Source organism: Eretmochelys imbricata, chromosome 27, assembly GCF_965152235.1.
Source record: "Eretmochelys imbricata isolate rEreImb1 chromosome 27, rEreImb1.hap1, whole genome shotgun sequence".
In the NCBI taxonomy this organism is placed as follows: domain Eukaryota; kingdom Metazoa; phylum Chordata; order Testudines; family Cheloniidae; genus Eretmochelys; species Eretmochelys imbricata.
The window spans coordinates 6456298-6480765 of record NC_135598.1 but is presented as its reverse complement, the minus strand read 5'-3'; the positions used below and the strand labels follow the sequence as shown (position 1 = coordinate 6480765).

At 52.6% G+C, this 24468-nt stretch overlaps 1 protein-coding gene across 1 annotated transcript in view; it reads right to left on the bottom strand.

Annotated features, from left to right (window-relative positions):
- Positions 1 to 24468, bottom strand: part of MRC2 (mannose receptor C-type 2) — a 93777-nt gene that overhangs the window by 21633 nt on the left and 47676 nt on the right. The window contains exons 7-15 of the mRNA XM_077806302.1: positions 23914 to 24102; positions 21713 to 21867; positions 20637 to 20747; positions 7996 to 8111; positions 6277 to 6425; positions 5273 to 5490; positions 3401 to 3543; positions 2113 to 2215; positions 557 to 695 (exon numbers count right to left, since the gene is read on the bottom strand). Coding sequence (XP_077662428.1) covers positions 557 to 695; positions 2113 to 2215; positions 3401 to 3543; positions 5273 to 5490; positions 6277 to 6425; positions 7996 to 8111; positions 20637 to 20747; positions 21713 to 21867; positions 23914 to 24102 — 1323 coding nt within the window. The remainder of the gene's footprint in view (positions 1 to 556; positions 696 to 2112; positions 2216 to 3400; positions 3544 to 5272; positions 5491 to 6276; positions 6426 to 7995; positions 8112 to 20636; positions 20748 to 21712; positions 21868 to 23913; positions 24103 to 24468) is intronic.

Here is a 24468-nt window from a genome sequence, read left to right as displayed (position 1 = left end):
CCCCTAGGGGTCCCGACTCCAGTGTGAGAACCCTGCTATAGATGCTCCCCAGCAAGACGTCAGCTCTGGCCAGGAAGACTTAGGGTATGTCTACACTGCAAAAAAAAAAAAAAAAAAAAAGGTGGGGGGTTGACTCGGGTTAACTGACTCCAGTTAAACCAGCAGTGAAGACACAGCAAGGTGGGTTAGCTGGGTGAGTTCAGCCCCAGGCTCCTGTCTAGGCTTTAAGTTGAGCTGCTAAGTCACCCTTTCTTCACTGCTACTTTAATGCAAGAACACCCTTATTTTTGCAGTGCTGACACAGCCTTGGTTACATCCAGAAAGAGGCAGCTCCATCTCAGGGAGGGAAAACTCCCTGCACTGCCTTGGTGGCAGACTCCAAACGAGCAGCCCGAGAGCCCCCGGCAGTGATCCCTTCAGATCCCTTCCCTACCACACCGGAGCACTGGGAGGCTGAATTAGCCCATGTCTGTGCAATGCTCCGAGAGCAGTGGATGGAATGCACTGCACTCTCCCTGTTTGCACGGCCTCTGTCCTGTGCCCTTCTCCCCGTTACCTTTGGGCAGTTTGCAGATCCAGTCCAGCTGTGAGTCACACTGCATGGGCATCCACTGCAAGGACGCCAGGTCCAGCACTGCACAGTTACGGATGTCGTCATCATCGTGGTTGCTGCGGTCAAAGTTGTGGTAGAAAAACTGGGAGCCAGGAAAGATGGGCAGAGTTAGAGCCTGCAAACTCGCGGGAACTGGAGTCACCACACTGGGCTGGACAATTAGCCCTTATCATCCGGTCTCCTGGTGCAACGGTTCTGAGTGTTGATCCATCTATAGCACTATGGCATTCTGACTCAGAGTACAGCCTGATGCTTCAGATGTAAGCAAACCCCTCCCATAATGTACCCAGCCAGCTGTGCAGTGCTGTACCCCCACTGTGCCCAGCTAATCCCAGCAGCAGCACAAGAACTGTTTGCCCCATTTCAGCCTCATTCCCTCTGCCCTACACCTTGGGAAGTCATTTGCATCTGTGCAAAAGAGTGTGTGTGAAAAGTTCCCGGTCAGGACAGTTGTCCTTTCCATCCATTTTGCACACACGGTGCAGGGCACAGAGGAATGGGATCTCAAGCGCTAATATGGGTCAAAAAATTATCCAGCCCTTTTTCTAAGATGTGGCCACAGTAGCTGTCCTATGGTGGAATCAGTCAGCTGGGAGCAGGGACTCCTGTGTGTTTATCTCTTTCAAAGCCCAATGCTCCAGTCACTGTGCGTAGAAGGCTCAGACATGAAGGATTAGGCCAGTGGTTTTTAACCTGGGATCCACAGATTATGCCAAAGATTTCCAAAGGGGTCCGTACCTCCGTTCAACATTTTTTAGGGGTCCACAAAAGGTTGAAAACCTCTGGATTAGGTAAAAAGAAAGTCAAACCACTATGGTCTCTCCATGATGCCTTTCAGACATTGCACCAGTCCACCTCTGATGGCTATCCAGCCAGCCAGTCAGTCAGGAGGAAGGGAAGAGTCCCAGGGACTTTGCCAAAGAGACAACGGGACAACCCTGAAGCCTTACCAGTATTATCCTCTCTCAATAAAACAGCTTTCAGTGCCCAGGGGGATGTCTGAGTGATCATCCCAAGGAGACATGGACGAGGTGCTGGCCACTTGTGGTTAGTAAAAAGCTCACAGCTCATTTTGCAAGTCGGAGGATCAGATCCTCAGCAGGTGCAAATCGGCAAACCTCATTAACGTCAATAGAGTAACACCTGCTTGCACCAGTTCTGGATCCGTTATATGGTGCCCTGACCAAATTCCAAATGAGTAATTGTCACCTTCTGCCTCCCTAAAATTCCCCCTGCAGACACCGCTTCCTGTCCTGAACTACTGCACAGCACTGCTGAACAGCTACTGCTGTCCACCCCAAAGGTGGCTGCATTTCAGCAACAGGTCAGGTGGCTCCTCTCTATCTATCTATGTCAATAGTTTGCAGCCAGCGTGCACAGCACTTTGAGGTCTCTGGATGCCAGTTTGCCACCCCCGCAGAGCACGTGGCAGCCCTGCTTGCCTCTCAGCTCATGGCATTGCTAGCACCTGTTCCTGTGCAAAGCACATCTGCACTCACCCCGAGGCCGTCGCTCCACCTCCAGCTCCTCTCTGCTCCAGGATCCCGCCGGTTCAAGCCGATCCAGAACCAGTGCTGCTCATGGATCTCCGGTTCCGATTCGCTGGAAGAAACCACATGGAGCTGGTGAACTGGGGGAAGGGGAAACACACGTGCTATCTCCTTCCTTTAGCATGGAGCTGGACGGGGGAGCTATTAGGAAGAACACCCAAGGCCAGTTTTAATGCCCCCTGGATGCACAGCAGCGAGAATGGGCAAAACGCAGGGGGTACGTCCCACAATGCATCTGCAAACATGATTTTATCCCCTTCTCCAGGAATACCAATGAGAAAATCACACGCACTTCAGGCACTCATGTATGCATGCTTTGCCTACAGCGTACACCCTGCCTATGCACCAGCACTGGCAAAACATACATGTGTGCACATGCACAGCTACACAGACACAGGACATAAAAAATGCCACACAGGACCAGACCAGTGGCCCAGCTAGTCCAAGTACCCTGTCCGAGATGCTTCAGCGGAAGTCACAGGAATCTCCTAGTAGAGAATTATGGAATAACCTGCTCATGGGGAGCGGGGGAGGTCCTCGGGTAGTTATTTAGAGATGCAGTTTCTGATTGGCTTATGCCCTGTAGCAGAAAGCTTTACACTCCTTGGTTTCAATCTTTACTGTGTACCTCTGGGTGTTCTCATTATCCATATAAATGCATGGAGTCCTGCTAAGGTCTTGGCCTCAGAGAGGTATTGTGGCAATGAGTTCCACAAGCCAATCATTCCTTATGTAAAAAAAGCGTTTCCTCATTTTACAGCTTGCTCCCTATGATTTCACTGAGCAGCTCCTTGTTCTGACAAAGAAGGGTAAATAGCTACACGTCTCTCACCTATCTACTTGCCAATTTCTATTATTACAGGGATATCCATCATCATGGGCTCTGGGCAACTTCTCGAGCCTATTCAGTATTTCATACATCTGTGTCACGTCCTGGTTGCCTCCCCAAAATAAACCGTTCCTGTCTTTTCCGTCTCTTGTACTATGTACATACATTTACACACACTGTATGTACCTGCTCACACTCAGGTAAGCGTACACGCTTTGCCTACAAAACCGCATGTAAACACGGACAATCATGCATGTGAGCACACAGACACATACACATGCATCTTTGCATACAAATACATGCATACTCTTGTACACACAGCCACATGGCTGCAAGAGCGTACGTGCACTTGCATAGGCACCTACATCCATGTACATGCACATGCTCCCTTTACAACTGACTCCTCACCCAAAGATCTTGTTCAGGGTGTTGGCCACGAAATGCTCCTCCTCGTAGCTGCCCAGGCTGAGCAGCTGCGCCCCCAGCTCACGGCAGAACAGCTGGGCCAGAATCCAGGTCTTCTTGTCCTGCAGCTTGTCGTAGTTAAACACCTGGCGCGGGGAAGAGGGGCAGACTCACTGCTCTGCTCCATGCCCAGAGCACACCCACAGTTCCCTTCTGCAGCTTCCAAGCCGCTGCCCCTCTCGCCAGGGGCATTTTAAGCATGAGGAGATGCTGAGTCCACTCCAGCCCAACCTCTGGTGCACCTGGCTGGGCGGCCGAGGCCTGTCCAGTCACAGTGGATTCTCAGCGGCACAGACCACCCTCTGCAAACCAGGCACCTGCCACTGCACCTCACCCCATGGCCAAGTTTCCCAAAGGTGGGAAAGATCCATGGGCAGTTGGGGCCAGCTCCCCCGGGGGGTCTCCACACTGTGTTTTAAAGAGCCTCAAATGCCTGCAGGTGCCATTCACAGCCCGGTGACACACAGGGCCTGTCCCACAGCACCAGCTGGCCTGTGTAACATGTACCAAGAGCAGCAGAATTTAGCAATGAGTGCAGTGAGCAAGGGACAGGGGTGGAGGCTCTCCAGAGCTCGCAGGACCTCATCTGCCATCCCATATACTTATAGTTAGGAAAGCCTCTCGGCCAGCAGCTCTGCCTCCCAGCCCGCCACATCCAGTCCTGGGGATAACGAACTGGCTTGGACAGGCAACCTGTTTTCCATCCTCCACAATGACAGCAGCAGAGAGAGAGAGAGACCCAGAGTGGTGTAATTACCCCCTGCCTCCGGCCCCTCACTGCTATGCAGCTTCCCACACGCTGAGGCCAAGGCCCAAGGAGCCTTCTCCACCACTCCCTGCCCAGGAGCCAGCTACACGGCTGGTGCTTGGGCTCTGGACGCCCATGGACTGGGGGAGTCCAGCACCTCCGGCAGCACTGGCTCCCTGAGGTGTTTGGGGAGAGCAGCCCATAACTCTGTCCCACCCTCTCGCCAGCCCAAAGGACTGGATGGGCACGGGGTGGGGGGTGGGGGCTCACCTTGGAACTGGGCCAAGCAGCAGGAGATACATTTGTCTGCTTCATCCATGCAAACCTCCAGGAGCTTCTGCCAGGCCTCCACACCCCACCTCCAGGGCAGGGCTGTGGCTTAACGGCATCCTGCCTGGGGAGGGCATGTGTGTGACAGACTCAGACTGGCCGGAGTGCTTCCCTGGGTGCACACTCACTCCCTTTCCTCGCTCTTTACAACCACTGCTGTCTCACCTGCCTCGCAAGGGCATCAGTGAGGGCTCTGCAGGTTGCCTGGTTACCCTGCAGTGGCCTCTGTGTCCATGGCTGGCACAGGGTTGCCAGGTGTCCAGTTTCTGACTGAAAAGTCCAGTCGCAAGGGGGACCTGGCAATGTCTGGTCAGATGTACTGACCGGACACCAAAAGTCCCGTTACCACGGGCGTGGGGGAGGATGAGGGAAGGTGGAGAGGATCTAGCTACGAGGAAGGGGGAGAGGAGAGAGGAGCAAACAGGGGGTGGGGCCTTGGGGGAAGAGGGAGAACAGGGGCAGGGACTCAGAGGGGGAAAAGACAGACCTGGGGGCAGGGAGGGTGTTCTGGTTGGACCCGGGTCTCACAGCTGTGCTATTGTGTCCACACCGCACTACACAGAGTTTCTGACTCAGAGCTGCAGCCTGAGCTGCATCCACACTGCAAAATGATGGGGCTTTCATCTGAGCCTCAGAGGGGCTTGGACTCAAACCCGAACCAGGACCTGGATTTAGTGTGCAGGGTGGACAAACGCAGAGAACCCTGCTGTCTTCCTTGGGACCCGCTTGCTTCTTACCTTGTAGCAGTGTCGGAGCTTGGGGTCCGAGCTCCATCCCTGGGGGCATGAGCCAGTGAGGCTGGGCGTCGGGTATGGGGCTGGTAACTCGGGGTTCACTGGGGTGCCCAGGTTCTGCCTGCAGATGTATTTGGCCTTGAACGTGCTGCAGTTCTTCACTTCCCATAGCCCCATGGAGCTCCCCGTGGCCAGGGCGACGCAGCCACCCTTGTTGTAACCTGGAACGCTCATGGAAAGGGGGCAGAGAGGGGGACAAGGTTTGAGCCTAGATAGCTGACAGTGGAACCCGGCCACCTACCCTGGCGTAACAGGCCCCTGCCTAGGGACATCGTTGCTGACCCATCCCCCTACCACCAGGTAGGCACCAAGCAGACAGCATGAATACAGACCCCACTGCTGCCCTGGGGCATCCAGGGGACCAGGAGCAGGGGAGGCAGGGCTGGCAGTGCCACCCTCGGGGGGGTGGAATGGGTGGGGAATGGAGAAGTTATGCTACGGGGATGGGGGGCGATGGGGCTAAAACAGCACAGGGACAAGTGGGACCGATCCCCTCCCCATCAGGGCCCCAGGGCCCATAGGAAGGAGAAATGGATGAGAGCCACCAGGTGTACCCCCTACATGATGCGCCCCAGTGTCCCCTGCTGACTGGTTCCCGTGCTGGGGCTGCTGTGGGAGATCGACCCGGTGGTGGTGTTTTCTTTTGTCCGGTTCCCTCCCACGGTTCTTCGTTATCCCCCCTTGTGCTTCTCCAGATGGTTCCCCTCCCTGCTTGGGGTCTACTCCTTCACACCCAGGAAGATAGGGAGGTAGAGAGAACTGCTGTCATTAGCTGGCTACTGCTCCTTCTGCCATCGGCATCTGGCCCTGACCTCCTTGCCACAGCTCTGTTTTCCTGGAGAATGCTCAGGGAACAGAAGCTACCATGCGTCTCGCTGTGGAGGAGAACGATGGGAAATTGGGGAAGGGAGCAAACACCCCCCCCCAGCTGGCTTCTTTGCCATTACCGGGCTGGTCGCGGTTCCAGTGGGTGTACATGACTTCATCGCCGCTCAGCCAGCGGAAAGCACCCGTCTCGTTGATGTCCTGCAGCGCCGTCCAGAAATACTCACTGTCCCAGCCATAGATGAGGCTGCTGACGTACGCCTGCTCAAACCTGACACGGGAGAGCAGTGGGATGCCCTGCGGTTAATCTTCCTCCTCTGTGGCTCTGGCCCCGAGACATGGGTTTGTTCCTGCCCCCACCCCTAGTGCTTTGACTCAAGCTGTAGAAACTCAGGCTTTTAGCTCTGGAAATCCCCAGTTCAATCCCCAGTGGCTGTCACACAAGGAGTACAGTCTCAGACACTTCCTGCTGTGTGACCCGCTAATTAACTCTGCCTCCTGTTACTCCTTGGCGGAATTCTGCACCTAAAAATTCTGCGCTCAATATTTTAAAATTCTGCAAAATTCTTCATATTCTATTTGTCAAAATAATACCCTATAATCACACCAGTTTCAATTATGTTTGGTCATTTCTTTCAAAATACCTGTCAGCAAGTATGTCTGTAACAATACAGACAACAAAAGAGATTCAGGAAATGTTTTTTGACAAATAGATTCCTTACTAGGCATATTAATACAGAACTCTCAGTAATAATTCATTTAAACTACAATACAGAACAGTATGTCCCAGACTCAGAAGCAGTGCAAAGGCTTGGGGGAGTCAGGGTAATGGAGGAGCTGAGGTAGAGGGAAGTAAATTGCTGGGAAGGAGGCTGGGTGTGAACTTGGAAGGTTGTTGGGTATGGGTGGGAAAAGTATAAAACAGGTTTTTTTGGGGGGTGGGAAGGGATTGTTAGGGTGCTTCCCCCATGCAGACCCTGGCTGACCCCTAGCCTCTCCCATTCAGTCAGGCACATCTGCCCCTGTCCCCATGTGTCTCTGTGCCCTCACCCAGCCATTCCCCTGTCCCTATGTCTCCCTGTCCCCCTTCCCCATCCCCATGTGTCTCTGTGCCTCCACTCAGCCACTCCCATGTGTCTCTGTACCTCCTGTGCCCTGTGCTTCCATTCCCATTCAGCCCCTGCCCCAGTCTGTCCTCCTCCACTAGCCCTTATGAGCCCATCTGACCCCCCCCACTCCGGCAGCACGCCATGCTGTCTGTCTCCCCATAGCCCCTGTCTCCTGACCTGGCCTGAGAAGGTCTGAGAAGAAGGCAGCTCTCCCTCTTCCCTTGCTGGCTGCAAGCTGCAGCTTTGCTCTATTGCCACAGCGCTCTCTGCTGGCCAAAAGGCAGAACTGCAGAAGTTATTTTCTGCTGTGAGCTGCTGCGCTTGTGCCACAGCGCCCTCTCGTGGGCAAAAGGTGGAACTGCATCAACATGTCTGCAGAAGCTTTTTTTGTTCAAAAAATTAATTATGCACACAAGCAGTAGCACAGAATTCCCGTAGGAGTATCCTGTGGGAAGTACCATTATCCCCATTACATAGATGGGGGAAAATGGGACATGACTTGCTTCAAGGCTGCAGAGCCAGCCACTCAGTGGCAGAGCTGGAAATAGAAACCAGGGGTCCTCCCTCCCCTTCCCTTCTTCAGACCACAGGCCACCTCTGTTAATGCAGTATTCAGCACCGAGCCGGGGGGGATGGGACTCCAGTGACCTCAGCTAGGGTTATGGGCATGTCCCGGAGGGAATGGAAGCTGAACACCCATGACAGCAGAGCTAATCCCCAGAGCACACCCACCTGTTGGTGATGGTGACAAGGGTGGCCCCATAGTCAATGCACATCTTCCGTGCATCACTGTAGGTCACACGGTCTTCTCCTAGCCAATAGCAGGAGGGGCTGTGCCATTTCCAGCCCTGGGGCAAGAGAAGACAATGATGGTAAGACATCTTGCAGACTTTAGTACCATCTGAGCAGATGTGCTTTCCAAGTGCCCTTTACCCACAATGCATAACTGTCCAGTGGAACTCGCTGCTACAAGATGTTACTGAGGGCAGGAGCCTAGCAGGATTCAGAAAAGGGATCAAACATGTGCATGAATAAGAAGAACCTCTGCAGTTCCACTAGTTAGGATAAAACAATCTGCTGGGGATATAAACCCTCCTGCTTCAGGCCATAAGAAACCACTGATGGCCTGGGGTCAGAAAGAGCTTCTGCCACAGACATGTTATTGAACAAGAGTCCACTAGGGGGTTCCTTGCATCCTCCTCTGAAAGCAGCTGATGCTGGCCACAGTTAGAGACAGGAGACTGGCCTAAGACAGACCTTGGGTTTCAGCCAGCCTGGCAATCGCTATGCAAACTAGAATTATTTAGGACAACAGTGTTGTGTCTCATCCAAAACACAGTGGCAAAGAGCCCCCTGCAACTCCTGGGGTACTGGGCTCAGCACGGCTTCAGAGGGAAAAGCGCCATGACCTGACTCACCACCACCACTTCCTGAAACACCCTGTTTTTTCTTGGGAGGTCTCCCATCCACAGGCTAACCCGGCTTGACCCTGTTTATCTGGTGAGGTCTAACAAGATTGCAGCCCGAGAGGACAGGGCTGCAGAAAAAAACATTGAGGCAGCTTCAAAGTAACAGAAAAATTTGTGTTGCTAACATCCCAGCCCCGATGGGAGGTACAGGGAGGGGAATACAATCCCCTCCTTATGTGGGAAAGCCAAGCAAATAGCAAGTCCCACCGCAGTCCGCTTTAATAGCCCTGGTTTGCTGATGCTGGAGCCTCTCTGGAGTTGGGGACACAATAGGGTCTATTCTCTGCCAGGCAGGAGGGACTGTGCAGAGAGCTCCAGAAATGCTTGGCAAAGGCATCAGCAGCCCCGGCTGCATGGGGTGGGAGGAAGGGGGCTTGATCACTGCAGAGAAGAGTGAAAGGAAACACTCAGAACAAAGGAAAGAGCCGGGAGGGGATTTTCCTTGCCCAGCCTGAGGCCAGGGCGGGGGAGAAGGAAGGAGGGGCTCAGCTGGAGAAATTGGCCTTGCTCAGGCCTGGGCCACATTGCCACTTTCCCGCACCCTAGGGAAGCTGACAAATCACATGTGGTGTGAGCAAAACAGGCTGAGTAGCTTATCCACGCTGTGGGGCCCACATCCCCCTCCCTATCGCCCCCCTAAGTCCCAGCACTCACAGCCAGTGAGCAAAAGACCATCGTCTCCGCCTTTGCGAGCTGTGCACACTGCCACAACCCACCTCACACCAACTCCAGCACCAGCAGCTGGCCCCACCGCTACAGCTAAAGTAGCAGGTCCCGTACGGGGGAGCAAAGAGCCATCTCTATAGCCACAGGGCCCGGCCACGGCGGGATACAGAGTCTCACACTAGCTTTGTGTATTACAAAAGTGCTAGGCAAACCCAGCTAATGAATCCTCACAACCAGAAGTGCAGCAATGTCCAATATGCCAAGGAGGGATGTCAACAGGCTGGAGAGCATGTCCCCTTATCCCTACCTATCCCCACAACCCCCATGCAAGGTAGGGAAGAATTATCATCCACATTTTGCAAATAGGGAAACTGAGGCAAAGACCAAGAGGGATGGCCCTTCCTAAGGCTCACCGAGCACATTAGCGTCAGGTCCAGCATGTGAACTCCCAAGTTCCTGGCTCCGATTGCTTTACTCAGAGCGCTCGCCTGAAAGCGCTTGGAAACCTTTGCGTCAAGTACCACCTGTTCTGAGCATTCTCCGGCTGGAATGCAGCATGTGACGGGGCAATGGCCTCATGCTAACCCCACCTCTCTTTTCTTGGTGGACTTTTAGCCACAGCCTGAGGCAGAGGCAAAACCTGGGGCAAAAAGTCCCCCCCAGCAACCAGACAGTTATCCAGCCACATATGCAGAGGATTCTATTTCCACAGTGCCAGTGGCGTGGCACAAGGTATGCAGAGGGCACAGGCACCAAACTTTATTTTTCTCGGTGGGTACTCCACCCTGCTCCTCCCCAAGGCCCCACCCCCACTTCAATCCTTCCCCGAGGCCTTGCCTCTTCTCCGCCCCCCACCAACCCGCCCGCCACTCTGCCCTGAGCACCGCCCGCCAGCCAGCTGATTGGCGTCCCCGCTGAACAGCTGTGGCTGGTGGGTGCTGAGCACCCCCTATTTTTTTTTCTGTGGGTGCCTGAGCCCCGGAGCACCCATAGAGTCGGCACCTATGGCAGAGCAGATCCTGCCCCAGACAGCCAACAGACCGAAGAGACAACATGCAAAGGAGGACCAGAAGGTGAGGGACAGCCTCAGAAGGCAGCAGCACAAGCTACAGAATGAAGCCCTGATTGCCAAGAAACATCATGATTATTTCTCGAGGACCCTAGAGCATGCTAGGGGGCCCTGGCAGGCAAACAGGAAGAGTGTGATCCCTGCCCAACAGCCCACAATTAAGAGAGAAGACAGAAAGAGGGAAGAGCAGCAATGGGGGAGGGAGGAGGGGGCTGGGAGCGCCAGAGTTATACAGAGAAGGGGGGTTGGTGCCTCCTCGTGCATGGCTTCTGATCAGACAACACCGGTGTTGATTATTATTGGTTTACTCCAATTCAGTTGATTTTGTTTGTAAGGAGCAGAGCTGCAGTGAAGATAGTTCCTTTCAGCCAAGGACCTCCTGGCAAAGGTGGGTCGGGATCGTCAGCCTCAGCTCACCAGTGGGGTAACTGAAGCACAGGGGAGGCAGGAGTACAAACAGAACCCAGGAATCCTGGCTCCCAATCCTCACCAAGGAGCACTGCTCGCTAGGGACTCCTGCACCCACCTCTCACTTCCAGCGTGCAGAGTGTGAGACTGAGCCCCATTGTCCCCTCACTTCAATTTGATACCAATGTATCTCCATTAGCGGTCGTGGAGTGACCACTGATTTACCCTGGTGTAAGCAATAGGAGACTCCGGCTCTGAGACCAGGAATTGAACTCACATTTCCCCAGTGGGTTCCAACCCCAGGCTGGCCTACAGTTGTGGGTTACAAACTATTACAGCCTTACAGATCCACCTACATGGAAATCAGCAAGACAGAAGTGGGAGATGGGGGCAGTTCCCTGCCCCTCCCCAACGTCAAGAGAAATAGCATTTAAATGAAGGCTGGGGGAAGGGAGAATGGTACCCTCTGGAGTGGCAGACACCCTCAGGCGTCCCACAACGTGGGTCACCCTCAGAACCTTCCCCCTAGCCCTGGGGACATTCCAGGGGAATTGCAAGCTGCGTTCCTCCAACACTGGCTCTCAAAGGGCTCTGGGACACAGCGGGTTAATACACCAGCCTCTCTCACCCACGAAGACCTGGGTTCAATTATTGCTGAGAAGAAGCTTGGCTGCCCCAGTCCAATCCCTCGTCCACATCTGTCTGCATTACAAAACCACCGCACAGTTTGGCATGGAGAACAGGCTCTTCTCAGAAGAGGCCCCAGCCGGGAACAATGAAAATTCTTCACAGCAGCATTCAGAGGAGACCTAGGACTGGGGGCTAAGCCAGGGGTGCTGCAGCTCAGGAGCGATGGGTGCTGGAGGAGCCCAGCACTGGCATGGCAGGGTGGGCTGCAGGTGAGGGAAAAGGTGTGTTTAGTCACCAGGAGCTGGCAACACCACCTGCCTGCAGCCCAGATGCTCTGAGCTCCCCCCTGATGATCCTGCCCTGCACTACTGTGCACCCTTCTCGGCTGGACGATCAACTGTGATCCTTCGGCCCCCACATCCTGTCCCACTCCTCTTGGTCACCCCCTCCAGCACCACTCTCCATCCACTAGTGCTTCCGGTCCCCCTCTTTCCATGTGCTTGCATCCTCCCTCCCAGAACCCATGTCCCAAGTCCCCTTCTCACCTGCTCCATCCCCCTTCTAACCCAGCCCAATACCTCTCTCTGCTGCCCACCACCCAGCTCACATGGTACCCAAGTGCCTGACTTGCTTGTGGATTTTACACCAATCAATTAGCTGATGGTGGTAGGGGTGGGGGTGAGTATGGATGATGGGGAGGGGGAAGGGAAAAACAAAAGCAGCTCGTTGGCCAACCTGGCAGTGCGGCCTGGGAGAAACATGTCCAAAAGCTTGAGCAGATGGTGTTTCCATTTGCCAAAAACACCACCATGTTTTCTTTACAGGACAAAGCAGCGCGGCTGCTGGCTCCTCCGCAGAAGTCAATGGGCTGGGTACAGGATCCTACAGACCAACCCCAAGGAGCTAGGGCAGGACAGGCTGGGTCTGGTTTAGAAGGAATTTGGGAGAAGGAAGGGGGTGGGCATATTGGGCTGAGAGGCAGATGTCTGGGTTCCACCATCAGCTCTGTCACCCAATGAGCAAGCCAGTGCTTTCTGCCTCTGTGACGCAGGGACAGAGATACAGGTCCTGCTCACAATGCATGACTGCCAGGGAAGTGCACTCCTGTGGCAAGCCATGCAGAAGGGCATCGGGTGTGGGGGCTGGGAGGGGGAGCCATCAGGGCAGAAGCATGGGAGATACTGAGGGGAGGGGGAGACTGTAAGGACAGCACTGGGGAGGGGGGGGGGCTGCGAGGACAGATGCATGGGGGGTACTAGGGAACCCTGAGTGAGTGGATGAAGTCTGCAGTGTCCTCAATGCCACTGAGGCAAATCCCCCTCAACAACACACTGATGGCAAGACAGCCTCTGAGACACCTCGATGGAAATCCCAGAGCCCTTGTTCTCCCTCCCCCCTTCCTTCCACGTCCCTGCTCCCTGCCACCATAGGTGTCGTTTGACTTCTGTATTTGGGAGGGTGGCTCCAGTCAGGTCAACGCATGGGTGGGGGTGGACAAATTCCGTGCCTGCCCACAGGGGTGCCATTTCAGATGGAGGGTGCGGGGGAGTGCAATCTTAATCATGGTTCCAGGGACTATGTGGCAACTGAAAAATCTAGTGGTTTTGCAGGTAATAATTTAGAAATATCCAACAGGAGCATTGTATCTAATTCCTATTTTAAGAAAAAATAAATAAATATTAGACCCCATTCAGCTCTAATACTAACACGGTCTGACATCTTGTGGCAAGTCATGTATGGGACACTGGTTAGGTTTAAAATTGTAATGTATATTCTTATGGAGATACTCTTACCAAAGCCAGAAGGGACCATTGTGATCACCTAGTCTGACCTCCTGCACACAGCAGGCCATCGAATCTTACCCACCCCCTCCATTAACAGACCCCTAACCTCTGGCTGAGTTACTGAAGTCCTCAAATCAGGGCTTAAAGACCAAGTTACAGAGAATTCTCCATTTACACTAATTTAAACTTGTCAGTGACCTGTGCTCCATGCTGCAGGTGGTGAAAAACCCACATGGTCACTGCCAACCTGACCCAGGGAAGAATTCTTTCCTGACCCCAAATATGATGATCAGATAGACCTGAGCATGTGGGCAAGATCCACCAGGCAGATACCTGGGAAAGAATTCTTGGTAGGAACTCAGACCCCTCCCCATCTAGTGTCCTGTCTCCAGCTGTTGGGGATTTTTGCTACAGGCAGACGCTGATGGGCCACATGCCATTGTAGGCAATCCTGTCATACCATCCCCTCCATAAACTTATCAAGCTCAGTCTTGAAGCCAGTTAGGTTTTTTGATCCCACTGCTTCCCTTGGTAGGCTGCTCCAGAACTTCACTCCTCTGATGGTTAGAAACCTTTGCCTAATTTCAAGCCTAAACTTGTTGGTGGCCAGTTTATATGTATTTGTTCTGGGGTCCACACTGATGCTTAACTTAAATAACTCCTCTCCCTCCCTGGTATTTATCCCTCTGATGTATTTATACAGAGTAATCAGATCTCCCCTCGGCCTTCTACTGGTTAGAGTAAACAAGCCAAGCTCTGTGCGTCTCTTCTCATAAGGTAGGTTTTCCATTCCTCAGATCATTCTAGTAACCCTTTTCTGCATCTGTGCCAGTTTTATTTTTCTTAAACACGGGAGTCCAGAACTGCACATAATACTCCAGAGGAGGTCTCACCAGTGCCTTGTATAACGGTACTAACACTTCCCTGTCTCTACTGGAAATACCTCACCTGATACACCCTAGGACTGCATTAGTCTTTTCACAGCCGCATCACATTGGTGGCTCAGTCATCCTGTGATCAACCAATACTCCCAATTCTTTCTCCTCCACTGTCACTTACAACTGATAAGTCACCAGCTTATAGTAAAAACTCTTGTTGTTAGTCCCTAAATGCATGACCTTGCACTTCGCACTATTAAATATCATCCCATTTCTATTACTCCAGTTTATAAGGTCATCCACATCTTCTTGTACGGTATTCTGGTCTTCCTTGGTATTGGCAATACCTCCCAACTTTGTGTCATCTGCAAATGTTATGAGCACACTCCCATGTTGTGTGCCAAGCTCAGTAATACAAATGTTAAATAAGGTTGGTACCAAGAGAGATCCCCGAGACCTCCACTAGTAACTTCCCTCTAGCCTGACAGTTCACTTTTCAGTATGACCTGTTGTAGTCTTCCCTTTAACCAGGTCCTTTTCCACCATTCAGTTCTCATATTAATCCCCATCTTCTCCAATTTAGCTAGTAATTTCTCATGTGGAACTGTATCAAATGCCTGACATCCAGGCAGATCAGATCTACTGCACTTCCGTTGTCTAAAAAAATCAGTTCTCTTCTCAAAGAAAGGTATTAGTAACAAGGAGTAATGGTCTCAAGTTGCAGTGGGGGAGATTTAGGTTGGATATTAGGAAAAACTTTTTCACTAGGAGGGTGGTGAAACACTGGAATGCGTTACCTAGGGAGGTGGTGGAATCTCCTTCCTTAGAAGTTTTTAAGGTCAGGCTTGACAAAGCCCTGGCTGGGATGATTTAATTGGGGATTGGTCCTGCTTTGACCTCCTGAGAACACTTCCAACCCTGATATTCTATTCTATGATTCTTTACCGCCTCTTGAATCCAACAATTGAAACAACTGTAGAAAAATCTACAATTACTTTCTATCATTTAGGCTACTTACTTTTTGCAGTTCACCAAGCTTGGAACAGATCATTGAACTTTAGGAAACATCCTACCAGCCCTTTCTTATCTTAATCCCCTGTTAATCACTCTGTTTATAAACAAAATTCTGACTCCCTGCCTCAGGGGCACAGACTGGGAGCAGGCTCCTGTCTCCTCTGGGAGAACTCCTCACATTGCACACACAGGTTGCCTGTCTGAGGCTTGAAGTTCAGGAGCAACGCCATCCCATGCCCCCTCCTCCCCAATTCCGCCTATGCCCGCTACATCCAGAGAAGGCCGCCCCTGGCCCTCAGCTCTGCCAGAGCGCAGGATGCTTCATGAGGTGAATCAACAGACTGATGGAGGGAACGAGTGGAATTCGATGGCTGGATCCCCAGAGACCTGCCGGCTGGGCATGATTTCAGCTGGCCTTCAGTTACTCACACGCAGCCTTCGCTCACTGTGAGCTCCCATTTGGTATTTCTCTGGTAACCAGCTGTGCTTTTGTCCTCTGAGTCAGGCTGTAGCAGCGCTGGCTTTTAAGTACCCAGACAGCAACCAAACACGGAAAGGCGCTCTTGCTTCCCTCGCTGTGGGCAGCGAGTGTGCATGGCAGAGTGTGTGTGTGTGTGTGAAACAGATTTCATAGCTCAGGCTGGAAGGAGGTTACAGAGAGGTACAAGGTAGCAGGCCAGTTATCAGCAGGACATTGATTTCCTTATAGCAGATGACAAAGAACTGGGGGGGCGGGAGGAAGGGAATGGATTTTTCTTCATTATAATCTGCAGTCTCAGGATCTCATTTAATTTCCTGGCAGTTTTATCCCTTAGCAGTCGAGGGACAGCGTGATGGCTGCAAACAGAGGCGTGTTGTACCTCTGCTGATCTCAGAGCGAGGCACGTGTAGGCTGGCTGGGCTGTGACGGGAAAGCTCCATGGTATTACAAGGACTGGCGTGGGGATGCACTACGCGGCGTTCGCTGAGTCAGGGCTGAACCCAATGCTTCAGTTTGGCACTAAGGGACCCTGCCCTCAGGGACACCTTTTTTCAGATCAGCTGTAAAACGGAGGTCCTGAGCACAGCTGGTCACTGAAGATCAAATGGCACTTTTCCCCCATAAGGAAGGGATATTAACACTGGTGTTCTCCCCAACCTAGATGATGACATTCTCCTTTGCCAGTTTACCTGGAGGCTGGATTCTTCGCCACTTCTTCTCCTAAGCGGCTGTGTATCATTACTGTGAGATGTTAAAACGGCTGATGAGATCCACCTTAGAGGTGGCTGCAGTCGGGGGTGGGAGAAGAGATCCCCAGAGAAATGTGGTTTGGGTTCCTTTAGGATGAAGGATACTACAGTAATTTCAGATCACCAGTGCCTTACTGGTAATTTGCATAAGGCTTATCTTCTGGGGATTTTCAAGACTTGGGTGAAACTCATGAACCACCACCTCCTGTGATCCACCCTAGCCTCTTCCACCCAAGCATGGCGAAGAACCTTACAAACAGTAATGGAAGGAGCTTCACAGCCTTCGTGGGTATCAGGTGAGTACTGTCCTCATTTTACAGATGGAGAAACTGAGGCAGGGAGTAACTTGGCCATGGCTACACAGCGCGGCCGCAGCAGAGCCAGGAACAGAGCCCAGGGAGACCTTGTGTCTTAAACACAAGCACTGACAAAGAGGGCAGGCAGGAGGAAGCTTCTCTGTGGTGCAGGGCAGCATCGGGGTCCCCTGCGGGGACAATGGGTTCTTAGATGGAAAGTCACTCAGGGTAGGCCCTTGTGCAAAGAGCCCAGAACACAAAACCAAGAGAGATCAGGTTGGAGTCCCTGCATCAGGCAACAGACAGCAGCACCCCAATAACAGGGTGAGGAAGCATAGACAAAACAAGGGGTCTGGAAAAAGAAACGTTCAACCTCAGCACGATCCCTTCAGTGCAGGCAGCTCACCTCCGGCCCCTACCATGAGCTGCCCTGCTCGGTCTGTGGGCAGCGAGGGCTCCCTGCAGCACCACCGGCCAGAGAGCCACCCCTGCAGCACGAGGGACCTGCCGGCCACAGGCAAAATGACCCCACTGCTGAGATGCTTCAGTTTCTGATTCCAGCTGGGTGGACAGCACCAGCACTGCAATGCAATTCCCCCCCCCTCCTCCCAACACACACACGCACCACACCCCTTCTGTCTGCTTGCAAGCCAGCAGCCTGACTTGCCAAAGCCTCCAGGGAGGGATGCTCCTCATCTGCTGCCTCCCTAATCCCGCCAGGATCTCAGTGCATCAAGAGGCCAGCTCCTTCCCAAAGGGCAGGCAGCCCAGCTGAGCCATGCTGGAGGGATTAGCGTGTCACTCCTGAGGTCTGGCAGACTCTGGGAGTTCCTGCACTGCCTGCCAAGGCGAGTGGGATGGAGGGGAAAGTGGCGGGAAGAGAGGAGAGCAACCGGAAAGACAGAGGGGAGGCAGCTGCAGCGGCAGCGTAAAGAAGGCCCGAGGCGGCTAATTGCTCTAGAACAAACGCTGCCCTGGCAACTGCTTTTAATCCTCCGTGCAGGGTTTAACTGCTTTTAATCCTCCGTGTCGGTTTCATCAGCCCATTTGCACCCCCCACCCCCTAAGATGCAGCAGCCTCAGCGCACACGGATCAAACATGATTATGGGCAAGCAGGATGGAGCCAAAACCTGCAGATGTCATTACCAGATTATGGCTCGTCAAGCCACCCTGAGCCAGGGAACCGCGTACTGCAGCCTCGATTGCCCCCAGCAGCTGCAGGGCTCAGAGCTCGGGCAATGCCACAACTGGAGGGGCTGCTTTGAAGCCAGCTTCGACCAGTGCTGTAGCATCTTTCCATGCCAGCCAACCTGCTGATCAGGAAGCATGGAACTCAGAGCCCTCACAGGCCACATCTGGTCCACCCCCCTGGCCAGCGCAGGGTTGTTCCCTGCATCTATCTCAAGAGCTCTGTACAATTCAGTGTTAAACATCTCCAGTAGCTTCCACTGCTTCAACAGAGGGCTCAGGACAGCTCATTAGTCCACCAGGCAGGAGCTGCTGGGTGTGATGTTGTCAAGTCCCATACCCTAGCAGGAGCAAATGTCTGCATTGCACGACCCCTTCAAAGCCATATACCAGGACTGGAACGGGAGAGCTCTCATGGGCCAGCGTGAGTCAAGCCCTGTGTGACCAGCTTCTGTCCTTCCTGCAAACACTGAACAAATGAGGATTTACACCCATTTACAAACCCTTAAAGGGCCTAGAACTGGATGAGCGGAAGCTAGTGGAAATGCTAAGGGATCTCGTGGATGGCCACAGCCAGCTGGTACAGAGACCCAAGTCAATGAGGTCGGGTTGCAGAACAGCCTGAGTGCTGAAAGAGAGAGGAGGGGTGCGATATAATTATACCTCGCTCTTATAGAGCACTTTTCACCTGTAGATCTCAAAGCCCTTTATAAAGGAGGTCAATAACATTATCCTTATATTACAGGTGGGGAAACTGAGGCATGCCCAAAGTCACCCAGCAGGCCAGTGGCAGAGCCAGGAATAGACCCCTAGTCTCCCAAAGCCCAGACCAATGCGCTATCCACTATGCAAAACTGCAACCCCATAGGGGCAACGGTGGAGAGGAAAGAAGTACAATGCCCTGGGACAAATGGAGGCACCTTCCAGTCGCCCTGAGTAGCTGCTTTTTCCTGGCTTTCAGATCCTCTTGGGGCTGCCAAGCTGGGCAAGATGCCTCAGTGGAGGAACAGACTTTCTGTGAATGGAGCAGACCAATTTCAGGATGAGGGCGGGATGCATGTCTTACTGCAACTGGTTTGCTGGTCCCTTTCTTTGACAGGGCTAATCAAAGCCTGCCTATGGCCCACATGCCCTAAAATACCAGGGGGGCGCAGCCTCACATTAACCACACTAACAGGGAACAGATGGAAGATGGGATTTATCCAGCTGGACTCAAACCTGCTTCCCCCCTGCTCATGTTAGCTGCTCTCGTGGATGGGAGCAGAGGGTGCTCAGTCTTTCGCAGGAGGCATGGGGCTCCTCCCTATCCAGGATATATTCATGTCACCTTGTACCACCTGGTATTTCGCAGCTCCACCTCCCCCCTGGTAAGACTGCCAGCAAACAGCCCCACTAGCCCCCTCTGTGGCAGACATCAACAGCACTGCTGTGTCCCATCAGACCCGGGCCAGCATGCAGCTGGACTGGAGACACATCTCGGCATTGCACAGCTGGCCTGATGCAAGGGCGGATGCACGTCTGGACACTACGACAGCGAGTACAGCTGGACAGAGAGGGAGAGCACACAGCTGTCATGAGACATCTCCCCACAGGCCTTCAGCACGCTATCCCCGGATCTAGGAGCTTGGAGGAGGGAAAGGTGGGGTTTTCTTTAATTCTTCACTCCTCCTTCTTCAGCTTTAACCTTCTCCTTCAAAGCCCCCTTTTGTAATTCCCATACTTGGCCCCACCCACCAGCCAGGTGACAGTCCCTGGGGCTGGATCTATCAGAGACAAGTCAGGGTTACAGCTCTCCCACACCCCTCCCCTGCCGTCAGACAGGAAGTCAAGCTGTCTGCAGCAAAGCTCCGTGCAAAGCTGAGCCCCACCAGCGGCTGGGCTAAAAGAGCTCAGAAGGCAGCTTGCAGCTGCGCACACCTCACTAGTGAAGTCTGCCTAGAAGTTGCACCTTCAGGCGCTGAGGCAAGCTGCTCGCTCTGGAGGGCTCATGGGCAATGAGCCGAGATGCCATGGCCCCACTGCTGTGCCTACAGATCCTGCAGTGCAGCAGTGGGACGCCTAGGAAGGAAGCTTTGTCTCACCTTGATGACCAAGGGGTTTAGATTTTGTGTCCCAAAGTCACGGGGGTCGAAGGGAGAGGCCCAGTGTTTCACTGACCTTCACCGCCCCATTTGGGTTTCCTAAGTCCCTCCCTGGTCATAAGAAATGGAGACACCATCCCTCCAAAGCATGTACACATCACCATTGGCAAAGGACTGCTCAAATACGCCCCCACAGCCTGGGCCCAAGGGTCCTTTGGGATGACATGGGCAAGCAGGGTGCCTGCTCCATTCTAAGACTACCTGACCTGAAGCAAGCAACAGCTCCTTGGCTTGGTACTTCAAGTACCAAATGGGATTCCTTCCTCTGGCAGCACCGCCCCCTGCTCGCCAGCCAGGGCCAGCATTAGCGGGGCAGCAACTGGGCAGCTGCCTGGGGCTCCACACCATAGGGGCCCCATGAAGCAAATTTACATCCTCTCTACAGAGTCACTGTGAGTAAATGTCATGCAACTGTTACAGTAATTCAGTCTCTAAAAGTGGAAATAAGCAACACTGTGGGACTTGGGGGGGAGGAGGCGATGCTAGGGGACTCAGGCTTCAGCCCTGGTCAGTGGGGCTTGGACTGGTAGAGGCCTACTCCTTAATTTCTGCCTGGACCTCAGCGAAGCTAACGGCAGCCCTGCCCCCAGCCCCCTCACCTTCCTGCAGCCGTGGTCGTCCTCCTCCTCTCCCCGCTGGCTCACCCGGCCGGGCTTCTTACAGATGGAGGGCAGCGTCTGATTACACGGGCTGTCATTCCACCTCCCCTCCTGGAGAGGATGGCACAGAGCAGGTCAGGCAAAGGGTCGATCACAGCAAATGCAGCTCTCAAAGGAGCAAAGATGGGATATTTTCAGTGGCAAGCTTGGGTAAGTCCCATCGACCCTGTGCTTCCTTCCTACGCTGCTCTACATTACACCTTCATTGTGGATCCCCTCTTCCTTTTATCTGCCCCTGTTACAGGGTCTAATCTTGCAGAGAACCTCTGGTTGGTTCAAATCCAGCTTAGGAGGGCAGTGTGATAGGAGTTTGGTGGCACTTGGTCCGGTTCTCAGTGGATCACTGACCACGCATTACAACCACCACCGGAAACAGCCCCCTTGTCAGCAGCCTCTGCAGGAGAAGGCAAGGAATGGGTCGGTCACAGAGACCACCCTCGTGGTCAGGTTTAGGGGACACTGGAGACACACTGCTGTCTGAGCCACACCCTTACGATGGACACAAAGCGTGCCAGTCTCCGGGACTGTTGGCACAGTGCTCACACCCAGGGATGCCATCAATCTAGGCTTGGCAGGATTAGATTTTGATCAGTAAATGTCAGTAAACGCTGATTTCACCGCACACAAACCAACCAAAAACTATTTCCATCCATAATAACTGAAATTTACAGATAGGCAAAGTAAGAAAGAAGCTGCTTGGAAACTTACGAGGGTTTGATGTAAGGATATTTACAATGTATATTTTGACATGCGAGGTTGAAAATTTGTGTTTTGATGGTTACAAAGCTTAACTTTTTGAATTTCAGCATCTACGGTCATTAAATAATTATTGTCTGACCCCCAAGTAATTTCCCACAGCTGTAAAAATACTTAAAAATAAACATCTAGCTCTGTTGAGATTTAAAATATGTATATATTGAATTCTGCCAAGCTCAAATTACTCCATTTCAGCCCTGCAAATTGGGTAGGAAAGGTCCCACATCCCATCCCGCTCCTCCTTCGCAATCAGTCCTCACCGGTCCCCAGATGGTCACACAGTCCTCCAGGCTGTCTCGGAAGTTGTTGGGCTCAAAGGGGTGCCAGTAAGTGAACCGCACTGGCGTCCCATCTGACCACTCAAAATTCATCTGCAGCTTGAGGTCGTTCAGGCCAATCCAGAGCTCCTCAACATCTGCCAAGCAGAAAGGGGAAGAGCTGGTCAGAGTCCAGCTCGGGTGTCTGGGGTGAACCTCACCCTACGTAAGCACAGTAGCACTTTGGTACTAAGAGAAAACTATGCCCTCTCTGAGCATTCATGGGGCAAAATGCGCTTCTCGCACATTACAAGCCATGTTGGCTGTGAGCTGCCTGGGACAGGGACTAATTTCCTTGTTAGCTGTTTGTACAGCGTCTAGTGCCATGGGGCCCTGATCCTCAACTAAGGTTCTTAGGGGTTACAGATAAATAATAATGGTCAGAATTTCTGAGACATCCAAGGGAGTTAAGTGCCCAGTTTCCAGATCCCAAGTTCTTTTAGGCTCCTTTGAAAATCCAAGCCAATGATGATAATATTACATACAAGACAAATTCATTAAAAGAACATTGGGGTAGCGAAGTCAAACACTCAAAAGTTAGGCCATGCCAGAATTAAGGTTGTCCATACAATCTTAATTTTGGCCCCTTTGTGCGTACTCCCAAGTCTCCTCTGCTATTGTAACCCATGCCAGCTAGATTAAAGCTAACACCAGTATGCCTGCCTGCGCAGCAATCACACCCCTATTTGCGGGGTAGACATACCCTGCGTTACTTGGCTGCAACTGGACATTCTGACATGCCAAAGGTGATTCAAAACTCTGGATTAAACTCATCCTTAGAGTAAATCCATTGACCTGGGCTTGGAACATAGGACCCAGTTTGTACTCAACAAGAAGCGTACTTTCAAAAGCCCTGCCTTGGCTAATAGTGAATAAGTACTCTGCATGTCTATTCTTGTGGGGAAGGGTCTGAAAGTGCTTTACAAATGCGTCTCTGAGGTAGGTTATAGTATCACTGCACTCCATGAAAAGCAGACACCTCTTGATGGAACGTGGCGGCTATTTAACAGTGCACAGGAACATTATTACACAGCAAATTTAGGACAAGATGTGTACACTAAAACTATATCTAACTGAAACTGTTGGGGGAATCTTTCTCTATGCAGGTACCCAATTTGGAATCAGCCAGGGCCATCCTGATTCTTAAAAGAGTGCCAGGAGATCTTTAATAACCACTAGTGGTCCAGAGCCTCAGTTTTACATCTCATGGAAACAATGCCATCACCAGAAGCACAGTGCTCGCCACCTTCCTCCTGGGGCGTTGGGTCAGCATTGACTCAAACAGAATGGGGCCATTCCTTTTTATTCCTTACTGAGATGAATGTATCAAATGCCAGCCATTGCCCTAGCAGATAAATGATACACTTCACACATGTTAAGTGCTTCTTGTGCGGTCTCTGATAGATTCACAAGACATCAGGGGATGATAGCACCTTCCGTCTACGGATCTCAACCCCATTCACAGATTTGAATTAACTATCTTCACTATCCCAGAGTCAGAGAAGTATCCATAACCCCATTTCACAGATAGGAAAACTGAAGTGGTGGGAGGGATTTATCCATGGCCTCACAACGAGCCAGCACTGGAGCCGGGAATAGAGCCTAGTATGGACCAGATCACGATGCCTCTACTCATTCCAAGTAGTACCTTCCTCCACTAGTAGCCTCACTGGGACCACTCATGGTGCAAGGTATATTACAGAGAGGAAAGACTGTCCAGTAGTTAGGGCACTCAGCAAACGCAGATTTAAATCCCTGCTCTGGCCATGGCCTCCCTGTGTGACCTTGGAGAAATCATTTAGCCTCTCTGGACCTCAGTCCTCCATCTGTGCAATGGGATGAATAGCCCTCCCCTGCCTCACTGGGGTGTTGGGAGGACGAATGCATTAGAGTGTGAGGGGCTCAGCTGCTAGTCATGGGGGCTCTATAAGTACCTTTGGTAGATATCCCCCCTGAATACATACATGTAAAGGTCAATATGAACATGTATGTGCAGCACCGAACCCTGTGCCTGTAGGTACCATGCCAGTGAAGATATGGGCTCCCCAAGCCAAGCACATTCCAGAAGAGCCGATCCGCAGCTCTGACCCGGGTCCCTAGCGTGTCTCCAGGTGGCAAGCGCGCAGACCTGCTTTAACCCTTACCTTGCTTGATCTGCTTGGTGACAAACTCCAGTTCGGAGAGCGTGTGGATGCTCACCAGGTCCCCGCCGCCGCGCAAGCAGATCTTCTTCGCGTCTTGCCAGCTCTTCTTCTCGCCAACCAGCCGGTAGCAGCTGGACTGGAAGGGCTGCCAGGTAGGTTCACAATCAACCTTCACCTCTGACCAGGAGTCTGCAGGGACCCAGAGCAGACTGCTAAAGAGCCTTTCGCTAACTCCCCACACTGCCCCTTCTAAGCCCGTTCTCCTCCACGGTGCTGGTGGCATCCAGCCACGTGAGTGCAGGGCCTGTGTTAGGAGCAGCAGAGCCCCCAAGCAGCAGGAGGGTCTGGAAATACACCAGAGCTGAGTTACTGAGTGGTGTTCTCGTCCATCCTCCCCGTGGAAGAAAAAGGCCGGGGCAGAGACCGTCGAATCATGGAAGTCAACGAATGGCTATGCAGGTGGTGTCAGAGAGAAGGCTTTGGATTCTTTGACCATGGGACGGTGTTCCAAGATGGAGGAGTGCTAGGCAGAGGAGGGCTCCACCTAACGAACAG